Source organism: Orcinus orca, chromosome 16, assembly GCF_937001465.1.
Source record: "Orcinus orca chromosome 16, mOrcOrc1.1, whole genome shotgun sequence".
NCBI classification, from domain to species: domain Eukaryota; kingdom Metazoa; phylum Chordata; class Mammalia; order Artiodactyla; family Delphinidae; genus Orcinus; species Orcinus orca.
This window is the reverse complement of record NC_064574.1, coordinates 81,402,173-81,419,365: the sequence shown is the minus strand read 5'-3', so window position 1 is coordinate 81,419,365 and position 17,193 is coordinate 81,402,173. Positions and strand designations below refer to the sequence as shown.

Sequence of the window (17,193 nt, the reverse complement as noted above, 5' to 3'; positions counted from 1 at the left end):
TGCCCAGGCACCACCATGGTGTGGGGGCCCCTAGCCAGGTGCCCCAACTGCATGGGCCACCAATTGTAATGAGGCCACTGGTGTGTGGAGGGAGCGCAGGGGCCAGCTGTGCGTTCCAGTGCCGCACTATGCCCCGAGCAGTGTCCACGGCCATCAGAGAACCCAACTGATACGTGGTGTGTAGATCCACTGGCTTCAGGGCTGCACGGAGGACGAGAGAGGAGGGGATGCGTTATTTAGAGCTGTACACTCTAAAGTTATACAGATAAAATTCCAGTCTTGACTTACTTTCTAGAACATGGATATCCTGCCCTTGACTCAGGGCTGGTCACCCAGAGCAACACATCCCTTTGGCCACACTGATTGTCTCCAGGATGGATGGGTCACCTACGCTAGTCCAGTCTTAGTAATCTTAGGGGTTTTGCTGGAGCTAAGGGAAAAAGTCTCGTTCTTTCCTGCAAGACTGACATGGGAGATGGGTCATCTTGCCCCCTTGTTGGAAGAGCCCGCTGGTGCTGGGGCCACCAAAGAGGGACTGAGAATGAGAGAATGAAGCTGAACGGTAGGGGGCAGAAGTGGGCAGTGAAGAGAAACAGACCAGATGACAGGTGTGAGCACGGGAAGCCAGATCTGTGCTAACTCATCAGTCACCTGGGCTAATCAACTCCTTTCGTGCCTAAGCTGTTCTGACTGTGTTTTCAGCTGTTTCCAAGATGAGTTGTGAATGGATACAAACACTGATGGAAATGATCCCTTAGAGGCAGGGAGTGAGGACAACAGCATGGGGAGAGGGCTGACAACAGAGGGAAAAAGTGCTTAAGATATTAGGAGGTTGGGCCCAGAGTGATTGTTTCTTTCAAACTTCTTTTTTGTGAAAACTCTTAGGAAAACTGGACCTATATGATCAGCTTCCTCTACTCACAAATCATTGGCAGACATTGGCTGCAGAATAACCCAGGCTTTCTTGCCCAGTGCTCTCCAAGAACAGCTCTCCGCTCCAGTTTGGGTGACTGCCCACTGCCTTTCAGACACCCACACCCTCCTCTCCTGCGGGCCTTTGAGCCCGCTCCCCCTCCACTCCCCATCCTCTTGCTTTTCTCCACCATCTCAAACACCCAGGCTCAGCTCTCTCACCTCCTACAGAAAACCTCCCCTGAATTTGCCAACCTTATTTTAAGCTCTAGCTATGCCTTCTCTATATTGTTCACTTAGCATTAGGTGATACCTGGTGTTGGTCATTATTTCTGGAAATGTCCTCTCCCCACTGTGCCCCTTGAGAGCAGAAGCTGCAAGGCCACTTGAGGTCTAGGCTCAGAAATTGCAGAATATCACTTACATCACATTCTGTTGACCAAAGCAGGCCAGCCCAGATTCAGGGATGAGGAAATAACCCCTCCATCTTGATAGAAGGAGCTGCAAAGAATTTGTGGCCATTTTTTTCTGTTGCAACGTACCACAATGGGTTAGTGCACAAATTGGTGATGCTAAAAGTTTCCCTTTTTTGGGAGGTGGGGTGGTTATCCTAGGTTCTATTTTTATTTTTTGATTTTTTAAATTGAAGTATAATTGATTTATAATATTAGTTTCAGGTATACAACATAGTGATTCAATATTTTTATAGATTTTACTCCATTTAAAGTTATTACAAGTGGCTGTATTTCTCTGTGCTGTACAATACATCCTTGTTGCTTATTTATTTTATACATAGCAGTTTGGATCTCTTAATCCCATACCCCTATTTTGCCCCTTCCCCCTTCCCTTCCCTCACTGATAACCACTACTTTGTTCTCTATATCTGTGAGTCTGTTTCTGTTTTGTTATATACATTCCTTTTCTTTTCCCCCCTTTGGCTGCGCTATGTGTCTTGTGGGATCTTAGTTCCCAGACCAGGGATCAAACCCAGGCCCCGACAGTGAAATTGCCAAGTCCTAACCACTGGTCTGCCAGGGAATTCCCGTGTTTTGTTATATACATTCTTAAATGTAATTTTTATGCTTTCTCCCATTGCCCAAAGCACCTGTCAATCACATCACATCATTCCCTCTTCACTTCCGGAAGGGGGCAGCACTTACTTCACAGAGAAAGCAAAGACCATTGTCCCAGCTATCTCTGCTTCAAGCCACCTTACCAGAAAACTCTGCATCTGCACCCAGGCTCACCTCCAGAAGAGGGGTGATTTACCCATTTATTGTGGGTAGCTGTAATTCATTCATTTTCACATGCGTAGTATTCAATTTTGTGAATTACCATGTAGTGTTGGGAAAACTAGTTATCCACATGCGAAAGAATGAAATTAGACCCTTATGCCATACACAAAAATTAACTTAGAACAGACTGAAGACTTAAATGTAAGACCTGAAGCAATAGACTCCTAGAGGAAAACATAGGGAAAAAGCTCTTTGACATTGATCTTGGTTGTGATTTTTTTGGATATGACACCAAAAGCAAAGGCAGCAAATGCAAAAACGAGTGGGACTACCTCAAACTAAAAAGCTTCTTCATAGCAAAGGAAACAAAATGAAAAGGTAACCTACAGAATGGGAGAAAATATTTGCAAACTGTATACTTGGTTAATGTCTAAAATATATAAGGAATTCATACAACTCAATTGCAAAGAAGCAACCCAATTTAAATATTGTCAAAGGACATGAATAGACATTTTTCCAAAGAAGACATACAAATGGCCAACAGGTATATGAAAATGTGCTCAGCATCACTAATCATCAGGGAAATGCAAATCCGAACCACAATGAGATACCACTTCACACCTGTTTAGGATGGCTATTATCAAAAAGATAAGAGATAACAGGTAATGGCGAGATTGAGGAGAAAAGGGAACCTGTGTGTACTGACTGTTAGTGGGAATGTAAATTGGTATAACCATTATAGAAAACAGTATGGAGTTTCCTCAAAAAATTAGAATTACCATGGTAATTACCATTACCATATGATCCCAATCCCACTTCTGGGTATCCAAATGAAATGAACTCAGTATGTTAAAGAGATATCTGTACTCCCATGTTCACTGTAGCATTATCCTCAACAGCCAAGATATGGAAACACCATAAGTGTTCATTAATGGATGAATGGATAAAGATGATGTGAGATACACATATGTATACACACACACAGAGGAATATTATTCAGCCTTAAAAAAGAAAATCCTGCCATTTTTTGGCAGCATGGGTGAACCTGGAGGACATTTTCTAAGGGAAATAAGTCAGACACAGAAAGGCAAATGCTGTATGATCTCACTTGTATGTGGAATCTAAAAAGTTGAACTCATAGAACCAGAGGATAAAATGGTTGCCAAGGGCTGGGGAGTGGGGGAAATGAGGAGCTATTGATCAAAGGGTACAAACTTTCAGTTATGAGTTCTGGGGATCTAATGTACAGCATGGTGATTATACTCAGCACTGTATTGTATACCTGAAATTTGCTAAGTGAGTAGATCGTAGGTGTTCTTGCCACATACACAAGAAAAGGTAACTATGTGAGGTGATGAATGTGTTAATTAGCTTAATCATGGTAATCATTTCACGATGTATATATATATTAAACCATCATGTTGTACACCTTAAAAAAATCACACTATACAACCTAAATATATACAATTTTTGTTAGTCAGTTTTACCTCACTAAAGCTGGGGAAAAATAATTTTAAAAGCAGTTAATTTAATATTAGATATTGGAATGACAAATTCAAGTCAAAGCTGCTAACAAGAGCAAAAAACTAAAAGAAGAAATTGGAAAGATGGCCAAAAAGTAACAAATGGGAAAGCTGGTTTGAAGGCCACAGAGACTGTAAGGAACAGTAAATGGATCTAAATCATAAGCATGTTTGGCTCTGGGTTAGTTACCCCTATTAACAGCAACACCTTATGGTTAATTTAAATGTGACCCAAATAAGATCCCTTGCCCATTAATCTGGTATTGAATTTTCTATTAATTTGGTACTGAATTCAGAGGTTACCAAATAGGCATAGAAGAATCCCATCTGATAGTGGGCTTCTCCAAAGAAAATTTTTGCTTCTGCCAAAAATTTAGGCTAATAACTTCCTAGAGTGTGTTAAATTAACACAGGTTGAGATTTTTCAGACCAACGGTTCTGTGAATTTGGACTGCACATCTACCTAAGGGCTGGCTTGTGGGTATAAATTCTCCAGAAAGAGTTTTCTCTGTCTGTTCTGGACCAAGGTCCAAGACAGTCAAATTCTTCGAAATCCTCTGCTTGAGTGTGGCGTGGTGGTCTCCAGGTCACACAATATGAGGGTGTAGAACTTTGAGACCCTGACTTTATGCCAAGCGGGCAATTTCCTATTAGACTCACCACATTGTCAAAGACTTTGGGGTCTGTATCCTGCTCTTGGCTTCCTGAACACCAAATTGCAAGTTTCTTGAGCTTGGCAAATGCCCTCAAGGGGAAAGCAGTCTTTAGTGTATTACTCTCTGAGTTCCCAGTTTCATTTAGATTTTGCCCTCTGATAATTCCTTTAAAATTTGACAGATTATCAGTGCATTTATTTATTTAAAGTAGATAGAATGTGGTTTTTTAAAAAATTTATTTATTTTTGGCTGCATTGGGTCTTCATTGCTGCACGCGGGCTTTCTCTAGTTGTGGCGAGCAGGGGCTACTCTTTGTTGTGGTGCGCCGGCTTCTCATTATGGTGGCTTCTGTTGTTGCAGAGCACAGGCTCTAGGCATGCGGGCTTCAGTAGTTGTGGCATGTGGGCTCAGTAGTTGTGGCGCACGGGCTTAGTTGCTCCGCAGCATGTGGGATCTTCCTGGACCAGGGTTCGTACCTGTGTCCCCTGCATTGGCAGGCGGATTCTTTTTTTTTTTTTTTCATTTTGATGTATTTTATTTAACCCATGTATCCAAAATAATGTGTCCATGTGTAATCAATATTTTTAAATTGAGAATTTTGAGATTCTTTTTATTGTACTAAGCCTTCAAGATCCTGTGTATTTTACACTTAACAGGGCATCTCAATTCATATGCTACATTTTCTTTCTTTTTTTTTTTTTTTGCGGTACGCGGGCCTCTCACTGCTGTGGCCTCTCCCGTTGCGGAGCACAAGCTCTGGACGCGCAGGCTCAGTGGCCATGGCTCACGGGCCCAGCCGCTCCGCGGCATGTGGGATCTTCCCGGACCGGGGCACGAACCCGCGTCCCTGCATCGGCAGGCGGACTCTCAACCACTGCGCCACCAGGGAAGCCCCATATGCTACATTTTCATCGGAAATACTTGATTTGTATTTAGATTTCATAAAACTTACGGTTGCAATTAGATTCCCATACTCAAGTTGTTCCAAACATACTTAGAAGTTGTCCGATAACTGAATTGAACGTCAGGTTTTTCTAAATTGATTTTTAAATTTTCTTTAATTTTAATTAATTTAAAGTATGGAATTTTAATTAAGGTGTGATTGGGGAACTGAATTTTAAGTTTCTTTTAATTGGATTCAGTTCCTCAGTTGCACTGAGTACAATTCAGGTGGTCTACAGCCACATGTGGCTAATGGCTGCCATACTGGACAGCACAGGTCTCTTGGCATTAAGAAATGAGACAGCTTCATCCTCTCCCAGCTCTCACTTCATGAGGGTTACTTCCCGTCTCTGTCAGTGAGATTCCTTTTGTGCTGCCATGAACCCAAGGTGATCCTGAAAGCCTCAGATTTGACCAGATCTCGAGACCTGCCATGAAGTTTGTCAGGTAGAAAGGGGTGCAAAACTAGCCCAACTTTCCCTTAAAGTCTTAAGACTGAGATTAACTGACCTTAGAAACAACTGATTCATACGTTCTGCCTCTCAGTAGCCACTTGTCTACTAGAAACATTTTAGGCAAAGATCTTTCCCTTCCACCCTGCTCCCCCAACCTACATGCATCCTCTCTGTAGGTTCACCCAGAATCTGTCAGCATTCCGTCGAGAAGTCAACGACTCGATGAAGAATTCCACTTACGGCGTGAATAGCAATGATATGATGAGCTGACACCTCCTTGGACTCTACCTGTACAGAGCAGCGTCCCTTTGGTCTGGCCCAGAGGGGCGAACAATTACAATGGAGAGGGCCTGGCTGATCCTGGCCCCCTCCTCCAGGGGTGTGGGGAAAATGGCAAAGGTCAACTAGCTTCTTCCCCAGGGAATAGGGGTGTGAGTGCACTCACTAGGGGGGCAGGGCGCTGCTGGGTCCTGGGGGATTGGGTGGGAAGGGTGGTGGGAGGAGACAGAGACACAAATGTGTGAGACTCCAGCCCTCTCCTCCTGGGGCTGCCCACGGGGAAAGAACCCCAGTGTCCTGTCACAACCTGCCTTGTATAAACATATACATTTTTTCATAACATTTTGAACAAGGTTTATATTGACTCAAGTTTAAAAACAAAGTGTGACTGAAAATTTTTTACAGAGTCTAGTGCACCAATGCTGATGTGAGGGGTTATGTATGCAAGTGAGGAAAAAATGTGTATTCTGGTGGCCTGAAGCTTTACTGGACGAGGATGTGTGAACGTGCAGAGATATATTTAGTGACACAGTGTAGAGAGGCAAAAAAAAAAAAAGAAAAAAGTAAAAATTCCAAATGTATATTTTTTCTTATACCCTTTCCTTGCCCCCCAAATTATCACTTCCTGTTACTGTATCACCCTTGTTATTAGGAACTCTAAGCCATGTGGAGCACCATCCCTCCCCCTTCAACCCAGATGCTGCCCTAGGTCCCTTGGCCTCTTGCGGTGACAGACAACTCCAGCTAAAAGTGTTTGGTGTTCTTAGCTTCATCTTCTTTCCCACTTTGCTTATCCCCATCCTCAGACCCATGGCCTTGCCCTCCTCCCAGGATGAGAAGACAAGCAGAGCCTTCAAGGCCAGAGGGGAGGCCTGTGGAGGGGCCGCCTGCGGGGAGTCTCAGCACCAGGAGAGCGAGGACCAGGCTCCTTCCGAGGACTGAGGAGGGTAGGGGCCTTCCCCAAACCCGCCCACCCCTGCCATGACTGACACTTCCTTTATCAATCTGGCTTCTTTTCCTATATTGCAAAAGGGCCTCTCTGTGGTCAGTGCAAAGGGAACCATGACCTAGGGCTCCCTGCCCCCCTCTGCACACTGAGGGGCTGGTCCTGACCTGGGCCAGCTGGGGCCTCTCCTCTCTCCCTCAGCTCCCTGCCTCTGCCACCCCCTTGGCATCTCCTTAGGAGTCAGCCTCTGTGTCTCTGTGTGTCTCTCTCTCCTTTTCTCTGCTTCTCTGAGTGTCTCTCTCTTCCCAGGGAAAGGGGTGACAGCAGGACCAGTTCAGGCTCCTTCAGGGAGAGGTCCATGGCCCTGAGTCCCTGCCCAGCTACAGCCCCTTAGAGAGGAGGAGGAGGGAGCTGCTGGTGGTCAAGCCTCAGCCCCCAGCCCAGGCACCAGGGGCACCAGCATGCTGGTGGTCTCTCTCTCTGCAGGTAGGGGACACTGCAGTGCCCCCCTTCATCCCCAGGCAGAACCAAGGCCCACCAGGCCCCTCCCGCCCTGCTCTGCTCCCTGTGTGCAGTCTCACACCCTCCCTGAGGTGAGGTGAGGGTGGGCGCAGGTTCCCACCTACCCAGAGGGTGGGCCTTCTGGAGGCCACGCCTCCACCCAGAGATGCAGGACTGGATCTGCAGGGCCCTCTGTCCTCACACTCTACAAGGAGGACACCGGGGCTCAGACACGCCCTGCCCCACGTCCAGGACTCTGAGGTGGTGGGTCCAGGACTTGAACTCCAGTCTTGCTGAGCCCACAGAGCCTTCTGCTCCTTCTGGATGCTTCCTCCTGGCTGCACCACAGAATCTCTGGGCCTCACCCTGTGAGTGCAGAGCCCTGCGGGGTGAGCCTGGAGGCTGTATTTAATAACGCTTCTCAGGGGGTTCCATCTGCAGCTGTGCGACCCTGGCTCATCCAGAGCCTTCGCTGGACAGAGGGGATGAAGGTCAGAGCAGTCATGAGCCATCCAGCTGACAGTCCCTGGGACCCCCTCTGATGGAGGCCCTGCCCGCCTGTGACTGGTGGTGGGCGGGGTGAGAGATTGGGGGCTGGGAACTTTGGTGGCCCCCCAGGGCTGGCTGGGATGGAGGCTCTGCTCACCCGCTCTCCAGGATGACGTTGGCATTGGTTCACAGAATGGACCATGGGGGTGGGAGGACATGATTTGAACTTCCTTTTTCCTTTTCTCAGTTTCTTTCCCAATCCTAATAGATGTTTTCCACAGTTCTCTCATGGCCAGCCAGGTAGTCCTGGCTTCCTCTATGTGCCTGCACTTATAGGCCTCAGAGGACAGATTCTGCACTTTCATGGAACCCTCTTACCTGAGTCAAGCCCTAAACCTGCGTTTTCTCATTTTCAGCTTTACAACATTCTGTGGTGATGTATCCTTATGTTCATTTTACCCAGGGAGAAACTGAGGCCCAGAGCCTTAATGTCATGGAGAGTCCCAAACTCTCCCATTCCTGTTGGGGGAAGGGAGGATGATCTCCTGTCACCAATTCAGCCCAAGCATCTTTCAAAGTCCACAGGGAGGTGACCTCACTTACTCTGGTTCCCTCCAGGTCTGGATTTGGACCGCACTCAGGTCTGTCTGCCTCATGAGCTTGGTGCTTACCCAAGATCGCCCCTCCCCCACCAACCACCCCCGTTAACCTCCCTCACTTCCCCTTCCTTCCACAGCCCATCCTGGGGGGTCATTCATTGTGCTTCATTCAGCTGGCCACTTCTCAGGGTCTGGGGAAACAAAGGCAGGAGGGATGTGAGTGTGGCCCCTGAGGTGAGGCAGGACACATGAGGCAAAGAAAGAGCACAGGGAAGGGGGAGGTACGAAGGGCAAGGTCTTGGTCTCTGCTCTTTCCCATGGGCTGTCCACGGGCCTCTGCTGACATCAGCACTCTGTGTACTTCCTCTTGTTTTGCAGGCAGGGAGGGGCCCAGAGAAGGCTTCTCCTGCCCTGGTTGGGTGCAGGCGTGCAGTGAGCCCTCCAGGAACTAGAGTCCAGCTGGGAAGGGAAGACTCTCAGCTTGCTTCACTATGTGAGGCAAGTAGAGGGAGACCCAGGCCCCACAAAGTTGAAACAGGCAGGGATGACATCTCCCACTTCCTGTGTGTCGGGTGCTTTGCACTCGTGTTGGCCATGTTTTCTTATTTGCTGTATTCTTGATGCTCTGACATCTGGGGCCTCACTGACCCGGGAGAGACTGTCCCTCCCAGGGCTGCCAGTTCTTAGAAGAGCAATGGACGTGCCCAGGAGCTCACCTGTCATATGCAAACCAGCCAGTCCAGAGCCCACACTCCCCACCACCTCCTCCATCTGGCTCTTATGCTCCAGGAGGCCCATGTTCTTCTGCCGTATTCATCCCAGGGCCAGGTACCAGGCAACTAGGGACAGCCCCTAATCCCCAGAGCCCGCAGACATTATTCATACCAGCTGATCCTAAACCTGCCTGCTCTCCCTTGCCTTGTCTTTCTCACAGAACCTACAACAAAGGCTCCTGCCCATGTTTCCCCCTCCCTCCCTCTGCCTCCTGACTGACCCTAGTGCGTCCCTGCATGGCCCTGCGTGGAGTGCTGGGCATCTTGTTTTTATGGTTTTGTGAATATAAACTGCTTCCTTCATAACAGTCATTTGCATGTGTGTCTTACCATACCTGATTAAAACACATCCAGGTTATGTTTTAAAATAGCTCTTAACTCTCCCAGCAGCCCCAGGAGGTAAGCAGGGTCTATTTTGATCCTCATTTTTTTTTTTTTTTTGTGGTATGCGGGCCTCTCACTGCTGTGGCCTTTCCTGTTGCAGAACGCAGGCTCAGCGGCCATGGCTCACGGGCCTAGCCGCTCCGCAGCATGTGGGATCTTCCCGGACCAGGGCACGAACCTGTGTCCCCTGCATCGGCAGGCGGACTCTCAACCACTGCGCCAGCAGGGAAGCCCTGTAGATGATCTTCTTTATTCGAGGATGTGAATACTAGATTTCTATGATGCTCAAATCTCTTATATAAAATGGCATAGGTATTTGCATATAACCTACACAATCCTCCTGTACTTATTTATTTTTATAGAAATATAGATGATATACAATATTACATTGGTTTCAGATGTACCACATAGTGTTTTGACATTTGCATACATTATGAAATGATCACCATGATAAGTCTAGTAACCATCTGTCTTCATACAAAATTCTTACATTACTGAACATATTCCTTATGCTGTGTATTACATCCCCATGACTTATTTTATAAATGTAGATTTGTACTTCTTAATCCCCTGTACCTCTTTTGCCCTCATCCCCAAACTTCTCCCCTCTGATAACCACCCATTTCTTCTCTGTTTCTGTGAGTCTGTTTTCATTTGTTTTGTTTGTTTTATTTTTTATATTCCACATATAAGTGAGTTCATATGGTGTTAGTTTCTCTCTGGCTTATTTCACTTAGCATAATATGCTCTACATGCACCCACGTTGCCACAAATGGCAAGATTTCATTTTTTTTTATGCCTGAGTAATATTCCATTGTTTATATATACCACATCTCCTTTATTCATCTACTGATGGGCACTTAGGTTGCTTCCATATCTTGGGTAAATAATGCTGCAGGAACATAGGGGTGCATATACCTTTTCATATTAGTGTTTTTGTTTTCTTCAGATAAATACCCAGGAGTTAAGTTGCTGTATCATATGGCAGTTCTATTTTTAATTTTTTGAGTAATCTCCATACTGTTTTCCATAGTGGCTGCACCAATTTACATTCCCAACAGCAGTGCACGGTGGGTTTCCTTTTCTCTACATCCTCCAACACTTGTTATTGGCGGTAGTTCATTATGGTTTCAATTTGCATTTCCCTGATGGTTAGCGATGTTGAGCATCTTTTCATGTGTCTGTTGGCCTTCTCTATGTCTTCTTTGGAAAAATGTCTATTCAGGTCTTCTGCCTGTTTTTTAATTGGGTTATTTGTCTTATGGATGTTGAGTTGTATGAGTTCTTTGTATATTTTGGATATTAACTATTTATCAGATATATTATTTGCAAATATGAGCAATTTCATTTGGGCAGGGCGGTCGCGGTGCCCAGGGCCCAGCGCTTCATCTGTTCCTTGGGTTCTTCCCAGCCGGTCCCTGGAGGAGCCTGCAGGCCCCTGAAGGGAGCTGCCTGGAGATTCCACCCGGGGTCTGGGGGTCAGTACAGGGCGGTTGTGTTAAAATGTCGGAAGCCGAGAGAGGCCGGATGGGCGGTGGGCTACCCGGAGGGTTGGGAGTGGGCGCTGGGCTGTGGCGGGCGGGGAGCTTCAGGCCACGGGGACAGGCGGCGGGACCCCCGGGTGGGGAAGAGGGCTCCGGCGGGCTGGGGACAAGGGACTGTGTCAGGGTCGGGCCAGGGGGCGAGCCTGAGGGTGGGTGGGGCTGGACTGGGGAAGGAGGGCTCTGGGGTCGCCGAGGGGCAGAAGGACGGGGTGAGTGCCTTCTCGCGACCCGCTGCTGGATTGCAGTGGCGTGGGGAGGGGATAGTCACGGGGGAGGGAGGGTCCTAAGGACGGTCGGGGGAGGGTTGAGCTCGGGTCCCGGCTGCTGTCCGGGCTGCTGGGCCAGCTGCAGTGGGCGGGGGCGGGGCTTAGGGACCCAGCACGAAGGGGTTGGGGGTCTTGGACGTGGGTTGGGTCACAACTCTGTCCTCCTCCCGCGACCCCGACAGCGTCTCCCAGGACGCTCTTCTCTCCGGCGGGGCTGGCGTCCTCTGCAGAGGGACCCCTTGGGGGCCGCCCGCCATTGGGCCCCTTCGCGGCGGGTGTCAGTCGCGCCACCTAGTGGCGACCCCACGGCCGGCTCCTCGCTCCGGGCGCCCGGTTCAAGATTCTTTTCTACAACACTTTACTTCATTGTCACTGTTGTAATAACAATCTGAATCTTGTTCCTTTGTACACGACTTGCTCTTACTTGGAAAGTTCTTAGAATTTGCTTTGTATTTGATGTTCTTATCCTTCATTATAATGCATCTACATGTTTCTCTTATTTCTTTGGTATACAATGGGCCCGTGCAGTCAGGCCATTTCTCTTTTTAAATTAAATAATTGAGTAACTTTAGTAAATTCTGGGAGATTAGTTTCTATTTGTATCAGTCAGGGCAGGAGACAGATGACATTCTCAAATTGAGGGAATGGAGGAGAGTTTAATAAAGGAACCATTTCTAAAGGAATGGGGAGGATTATGGGACGCCGACAAGGGAGGTGGAGCATCTTGGGCTAGCAAGAGTGGAGTCCTTGTTGCCAATATGCTTGAAGGAGCAAAGAGAGGGAACAATTGCCAGAAACTGGAATAAGTAGCCCTAGTTGTAGGGGGAAGGCCTTTGGTGGAGGAAAACAGCAGCCCAAGGTGATTCAGCAAGGAGGGGATCCCCTCCCCTTGATCAGCAGGTGTCTCCCATTGGCAGGTCCCAATAGGAAACCAGAGGGCAAAGGCACCTGGGTGACGTGGTCCAAAGGAATCAGCCTCCTGGGGCTGAGTAATATTTCATTGTATATACACACCACGTCTTCTTTATCCATTCATCTGTCAATGGACATTTTATTTATTTATTATTTTAAAAGGTGAAGAGGACACTTTTTTTTTTAAAAGTTATTTACTTTCTTGACTTTTTTTTTTTTTTTTTTTTGGCTGCGTCGGGTCTTCATTGCGGCCTGCGGGCTTCTGTCTAGTTGTGGCCTGCGGGTGTTCTTTCTCTAGTTGTGGCTCGCGGGCTCCAGAGAGCATGGACTCTGTAGTTTGCAGCACGTGGGCTCTCTTGTTGAGGCGCACGAGCTCAATAGTTGTGGTGCCCTGGCTTAGTTGCCCCATGGCATGTGGGATCTTAGTTTCTCCACCAGGGATCAAACCCTTGTTCTCTGCATTGGAAGGTGGATTCTTTACCACTGGACCACCAGGGAAGTCCCCTGTTGATGGACATTTACATTGCTTCCATGTCTTGACTATTGTAAATAGTGCTGCTATGAACATTGGGGTGCATGTATCTTTTTGAATTATAGTTTTCTCCGGATATATGCCCAGGAGTGGGATTGCTGATCATATGGTAACTCTATTTTTTGTTCTTTGAGGAACCTCCGTACTGTTTTCCACAGTGGCTGCACCAATTTACATTCCCACCAACAGTGTAGGAGGGTTTCCTTTTTTCCACACCCTCTTCAGCATTTATTATTGTAGACTTTGTGATGATGGTCATTCTGATCGGTGTGAGGTGATACTTCATTGTAGTTTTGATTTGCATTTCTCTAATAATTAGTGATGTTGAGCATTTTTTCATGTGCTTCTTGGCCATCTGTATGTCTTCTTTGGAGAAATGTCTGTTTAGGTCTTCTGCCCATTTTTTGATTGGGTTGTTTGTTTTTTTTTGTTATTGAGTTATATGAGCTGTTTGTATATTTTGGAAATTAAGCCCTTGTCAGTTACATTGTTTACAAATATTTTCAACCGTTCTGTAAGTTGTCTTTTCATTCTGTTTATGGTTTCCTTTGCTGTGCAAAAAACCAAAAGCGTCTAAGTTTGATTAGGTCTCATTTGTTTATTTTTGCTTTTATTTCTACTGCCTTGGGAGACTGACCTAAGAAAACATTGCTACGATTTATATCAGAGAATGTTTTGCCTATGTTCTCTTCTAGGAGTTTTATGGTATCATGTAAGTTTATGTGGTATCATTTAAGTCTTTAAGCCACTTTGAGTTTATTTTTGTGTATGGTGTGAGGGTGTGTTCTAACTTCATTGATTTCCATGTGGCTGTCCAGCTTCCCCAACACACACCACTTGCTGAAGAGACTGTCTTTTCTCCATTATGTATTCTTGGCTCCTTTGTTGAAGATTAATTGACTGCAGGTGTGTGGGTTTATTTCTGTGCTCTCTAGTCTGTTCCATTGATCCATATGTCTGTTTTGAATACTGTAGCTTTGCACTGTTGTCTGAAGTCTGGGACGGTATGTTTATTTGATTGAATCCTCTCTCCCGACTATACATGAGAGCAGAGGCTGTGCTTGCTCTTGCTCTCTGTGGCATCCCCTGCACATTGCGCAGAGCCTGGCACATAGTAGGTTCTCAGTCAGTATTTTTGAATAAATGAATAGAAACCAGAGAAAGCCAGAAGAATGGAAGTCCACAGGACTCTATGTCTGAGCAGTTGAGAATTGGGAGCTTTGCTTTACAAGTTTCAAAAAAATATATGCATTTTTGCCTTTTGAGTTGAAAGGCAAAAACTGTGAATAAATTTTTTAAAGTGTCTTTTGTTCTTATAAAAGAAATCTGGAAGAACCTGAAGCTGACACAGGCATCATTTAAGACCCAAGATGTGAAGGTGTGGGTGTGACTGTGCCAGGTTGTACCTTATTAAGGGAAAAGAACTCTCTCGCATAAGGATCGAGAGTGGGGTTCCGCATATATGTGAGACCATACGATACTTGTCTTCCTCTGTCTGACTTATTTCACTTAGCATAATGCTGTCAAAGTCTATCCAGGTTGTTGCAAACAGCAAGATTTCCTTCTGTTTTATGGATTAATATTCCATTATGTATATACACCACATTTTCTTTATTCATCCATTGATGGACACTTAGGTTGTTTCCATATCTTGGCTATTGTAAATAGTCCTGTATGGGGCTTCCCTGGTGGCGCAGTGGTTGAGAGTCTGCCTGCCGATGCAGGGGACACGGGTTCGTGCCCCGGTCTGGGAAGATCCCACATGCCGCGGAGCGGCTGGGCCCGTGAGCCATGGCCGATGAGCCTGAGCATCCGGAGCCTGTGCTCCGCAACAGGAGAGGCCACAACAGTGAGCGGCCCGCGTACCGAAAAAGAAAAAAAATAGTACTGTATGAACATGGAGGGGAGATCTTTTTGAGTTAGTGTTTTCCTTTCCTTCAGATAAATACCCAGGAGTAGAATTGCTGAATCTTATCAGTAATCTCTTATCTGACTGAAGTTTGACTTTTGTTGTTCTTTTAGAAAGTCAGCTGTATTTCCTGGATTATCACATATTTGAAATGTTGGTCTGTTGCCTTCACAGTTGTGTAATACTTTAGCTGAGTGTAAAATTCTTTTTTTTTTTTTCAGGACACCTTTCTCTTTAATGAAATTGTTCAGATGTGCAAGGGATTACAGGCATTTGTGAACACAGTAAGTGTCCTGAGGTTGGAACCACACAACAGACCAGAAAAAAAAGATGCTATAGTCTGTGCCCATTCATGCTCTTCGTCCTCCTTCAATATTAATAAAATGTAATGGAGAGTCTCTACCTTTCGTTGAACTCATAATTGAGTTTTAGCATTTTAATGATTATTCTTTATGATTTGTAGGGGCCACATGGCCCATAATGCACAATTAGAGGTAAGATGCCCTTTCCAAGGTCATTGGCTCTATACAACTTTTGTAAATATGACTGGTACATTACTTTTATTATTCAGTTAGCTTTGGCAATCAGGAACTTAAGACATAATTGGATCACGTCAAGTACAGTTACATTGCACATGAATCCAAGAAAAGAATGTGATGAGTACACCACAAGTTTAATTCAGGGTTATCTAATTGTTTAATCCTAAAATACAGTTCCTCTCATCTCGCTGGAACCCACACACTAAATTAAGGGCTTCTGGCTGCCAGAATTCATCTGTGTTCTTGGATTTTCACTTTGAAAACTTCCAAAGGAGCCAAGGAATCCTGCTGATAGCAGAGTAAGCCTCAGCTATGGAAGTCAAACTGGTGATAAATATGAAGAAAACCGTAATCAGTTTTAATGATACAAATAGCATAGTGCCTGGACCAGGGGAGTCCAGGGAAATGTTCAGCATAGTTCATGGGTGGAATTCAACAATTTTTTTTTTTCATACACACACACTGTATTTTATTTTTACAAGAGATAAATAGACTGACACCGAGCATTGTAAATGGATGACCACAACAGAAGCAACAATGACTGCAGTTACCAAACACGAAACACACTCACACTATGTCATAATATTGACATTCAGTCCAGGAATCCTCCACTGTAACAGCTCCTTTACTTTGCAGTGAAAATTGATTTGTACATTTTTTGCCTCTGAGTCCTTGTGGGATTTTTTTTTTTAATTCAAACAGAAAGTCACAAAACTTATAATCATCCTCATCAGTTCACTCAGTCCCATGTAATTAATTTTTTTTCATCTTGATCTTTTGTTAGCACTTTTATAAGTTCATCAGTTTTCCATTAGAGTTCTGAAAATGCTTATTCATTCAGTTCAGCAGTATAGTCAGTTACCAGAAACCTGTACTTGTCAGAGTCTTTTCTATGAATTCCTTGAAGATGTGAGTGTAAAATTCTTGGGTGTTTTTGTTTTGTTTTCTTATAGTTTGTGGTCTTTGCAAGCATTGTTCCACTGTCTTCTAGTGTTCAATGTTGTTGTTTATTAATCTAAGTCAATCTTAAATTTTCTCTTATAGGTGACTTAAACCTATTTTGCTTAAATGCCCAAAGGATTCTTTCTTTATTTTTAGATGTCAGTGATTTTACAAGTGATGCCCTGATGTTGGCTCTTTTGTGTCAGTTTTTTTTTGGTATGCATGTAATAATACAGATTTCAATCATGTGAAAGAAAAATGGTTTAAATTAGAATAAGCTGAAAAATCCACAATTGTGTGAAATATGGCATGGATTCAGCTCTGAAGTACAGAAACAAATAAACAAAACCCAGGAGCTTAAACAAATTAGAGAAAAATTGTGTGTCTCACATAAGGAGAAGTCTGGAAGAAGGCAGCCTGGGTGCGGGGGCACAGCAGACCTGTGATCCCAGTAGGAACCCTGGCTCCCTGTAACTTTCCTTTCAACCAAACTTAGCATTTGCTTGTTTCCTATGGTCACAAGATGTCTGCTCCCTCCCAGCACCAGAGCTGCATCTTAGGAGGTCAGGAAAAGGAAGAGAAAAGGGCAAAAGACATTCACCAGCCAAGTCTCTCTGCCCGTTAAAGAACTTTCCTGAAGCCAAACTCAGAAATGTCATTGGCTTGAAGTATGTCACATGGCAATCCCTAGTTGCAAGAAAGTCTGGGAAATGTGGCTTTTTCACCAGCCACTTTTGGTGGGGGCGGTTCACATGCAAACTCTATTTATTTTATTTATTTATGTTTTTAACATCTTTATTGGAGTATAATTGCTTTACAATGGTGTGTTAGTTTCTGCTTTATAACAAAGTGAAT

The 17,193-nt window shown here is 45.3% G+C and overlaps 1 protein-coding gene across 4 annotated transcripts in view; it reads left to right on the top strand.

The window, feature by feature from the left end:
• The window catches only part of LAMTOR4 (late endosomal/lysosomal adaptor, MAPK and MTOR activator 4), a 57,199-nt gene that overhangs the window by 1,339 nt on the left and 38,667 nt on the right, over positions 1-17,193 (top strand). For 3 of the 4 annotated variants that reach the window (XM_033426507.2, XM_033426506.2, XM_033426504.2), the window contains exon 2: positions 15,079-15,141. In XM_033426507.2, the coding sequence (XP_033282398.2) occupies positions 15,109-15,141 (33 nt within the window). In that variant the 5' untranslated portion in view covers positions 15,079-15,108. Of the gene's footprint in view, positions 1-15,078; positions 15,142-17,193 lie in introns of those variants that run through there. The other variant, XM_033426508.2, reaches the window with a different exon arrangement.